Here is a 2,508-nt window from a genome sequence, read left to right as displayed (position 1 = left end):
TGTATTAAATAGGGGAACTTGTCGGCAAATAAAACGGTTTCGCAGACCCAAACGGGACGTCATATCTTTCTTAGTTTATTTGATCGAGCCTCATCCTCAAGTCTTGTGTTTATCCCTCGGGATAGATACAGGATTTGAGGTAGAGTGCTCTTTCATTTAAACTGTGAAAAATATGAGGTCAGTTTGATTTCATATTTTTCTAAAATTATATATATATACGTAAATTCAAAAGTCCTTCCGAAGCGGGTGACGGGATTTCGGTTCCGGCTGCCGACAGCTTCTTACGGGCGACCCCCAAACATTAACTTTTTCCCCTTTTAAGCGCCGACAAATACTAAAGATTTCTCATGGCCACAACTTCAACCGCAAAAAGTGCAATACCTATTACAAGAAATGAGCAGGATCTAGTAATTTCACATCTAAGGGGTTCAGATCCATCATTTTTCGCAATAAAAAAAAATCATCATCATTGATATTTCTTATCTGCCGCTTTGCAGATCCACAAGAAAAAAAAAAGAGATCCGACCGCATTTCTCGAACGAATGCAAATAACGAAGAAGGAAGACGAGACATGCGAAGGAATAGTTATGCCTGTTGAGTGAAATGCGAAGGAGTGAAGATGTCGAAAAAGAAGAGTGAAAGCGCACCGGATCTTTGGAGGAGGATCGTTTAGGGCATGTGAAATGCGATGAAGAAATGACAAGGGCGGATGCGTATGAGAGTAGGATCACGGGATGCCAAGACCGGATGCGTATGAGGACGGGGTCATGGGAGTAAATTATTCGATCAAAAATGGGGACCGCTGTCCCGCGGTCCGCGTCTTTCACAAATTTTAAAACGCCGTTTATGATAATCTGTTGATAAGTGCGGAACAAACGGCGATGCGGCATTTTCAAAACGCCGCCCGTACTTATAAGCTGCACCAAACGGGGCTTTAGTGACTGAATCTGTCCAGTGCATTGGGGTTTGTTTAAATTTGGTTTGGACTGTTTAAACCCTAAGAAGCACCAAAATTAGGTGAATTTGGTGATGGTGAAATTGTTGTTCTGAACCAGTCTTGAGCTTTTTATGTTTAATTTCTGAGTTAAGTTTTAGGAGTAAAGTTAGAATTATTTTAGTTCTTTTAAGCTATATTGTGATTTTTTTGTTGTTTTACAAATTATACTTTGATCAGGTAAGACTTTTTATGATCTCAACAGCTATATCGGGATTAGGGATTGAACAGTCTATTCATTTAGAGGAAGGAATCTATTGTTTCATAAAATTAATCCCAAGTGCAACGTTACCTGTTAGTGGTTTAGAGCTGACTTTGAGATATACTAGTGTAAATCTCAGTTTGAAGATTGGATTAGATCAGCCTGTGATTGGTTAATAAGCATTAATTTTTACTAGATTAATTTATTTTTGCTTGAATTTACTCAAATCTTAATTATGTTGTGATGGATGAGTTGGCAGGGTGTTTGTTAGATTCAAATAACTGTTGAAGGGGGATTTATATTATCTGAATAAATATGGCTTCAATATGCGTTTTTTACAATGGTAAATATGGCGATTGCATATTTGTGAAGTATATGATCTACTTCTGCGTTCAATATATCTCATCGCTTGATCTTTTCTTTTCTTTGATGGTCCTTGAAACTGTCATTGTGACATATACGTCTCCATGTTTAAAATCTGATCAACAAATTTGAATTGAATCCCTTCCACTCAGGTTTGTGCAATTTGGTCCCGTGGTTCACTGTAACTGCGGAGCTTCAAATTGTCAAGGTTTTCTTGGGAGCAGGAAAAAGACGAACCAGACCAAATTTTCAGACTCTGTCTGGGGTTGCAAAAGGCCCAGAACACATAAAAACATTAGGAAGAATATATGATCTTTATATCTGATTGATTCAATTTGTTCTTTTTCAATCCTGCAGTTTCTGCAACTGCATAAAATTTTCTGAGCTCTGATCCTTCATCATAAAACTGATAAATCTGCCAATTCGTATTGTTGAAAAGCAGCTTTGCCTTCTGATCCTTCTCTGCTGCAGCTAAATTTCCTTTACAAGGCTTCAGGTATGCTTCCTCGGAGAGCGCTCCACTGAACTCCCTTTTCCTTTTAAATTATTTTTGAATTTTCAATTAGAAATTTGTTCTCATTGATCATTGAGTGTATAGCTTAATTCTACTGATTCTTCTTTCCCAACATAAGACAATTTCATCTGTTCTTCCATTGGAACATGATATTATTCTTCATTCTAGAAAACTTTTGTTCAGACTTTTGTAATTTAGGGAGGCTTTTGTGATTCACTTTGATTGGACAAATAAAACATGGATAAAAATGACTCTAGTCATATTAATGCATGTATGATGTATTTAATTTTTCATGTCTTCATATGAATTTATTGCTTCTTCCAATTTTGAATTCAATATTTATAATGTTAGTAACATACTAAATAAACCTTCCTTCTCTCTTTTAAATTCAAGATTTATAATGCTAGGGAAATGTTTGTAAAATGGGCATTTACA

At 36.3% G+C, this 2,508-nt stretch overlaps 1 protein-coding gene across 1 annotated transcript in view; it reads left to right on the top strand.

Annotated features, from left to right (window-relative positions):
• LOC110023344 (histone-lysine N-methyltransferase ASHR3) overlaps positions 1-2,272 on the top strand; it is a 50,744-nt gene extending 48,472 nt beyond the window's left edge. Inside the window, exon 11 of the mRNA XM_020722705.1 lies at positions 1,712-2,272. Within this exon, the coding sequence (XP_020578364.1) occupies positions 1,712-1,871 (160 nt within the window). The 3' untranslated portion in view covers positions 1,872-2,272. The remainder of the gene's footprint in view (positions 1-1,711) is intronic.
• The last annotated feature ends 236 nt before the right edge of the window (positions 2,273-2,508 follow it).

The sequence above is a fragment of the Phalaenopsis equestris genome, unplaced genomic scaffold (assembly GCF_001263595.1).
Source record: "Phalaenopsis equestris unplaced genomic scaffold, ASM126359v1 Scaffold000224, whole genome shotgun sequence".
Taxonomy (NCBI): Eukaryota; Viridiplantae; Streptophyta; class Magnoliopsida; order Asparagales; family Orchidaceae; genus Phalaenopsis; species Phalaenopsis equestris.
The sequence above is the reverse complement of the archived record's forward strand: the minus strand, read 5'-3'. Positions and strand labels throughout refer to the sequence as shown.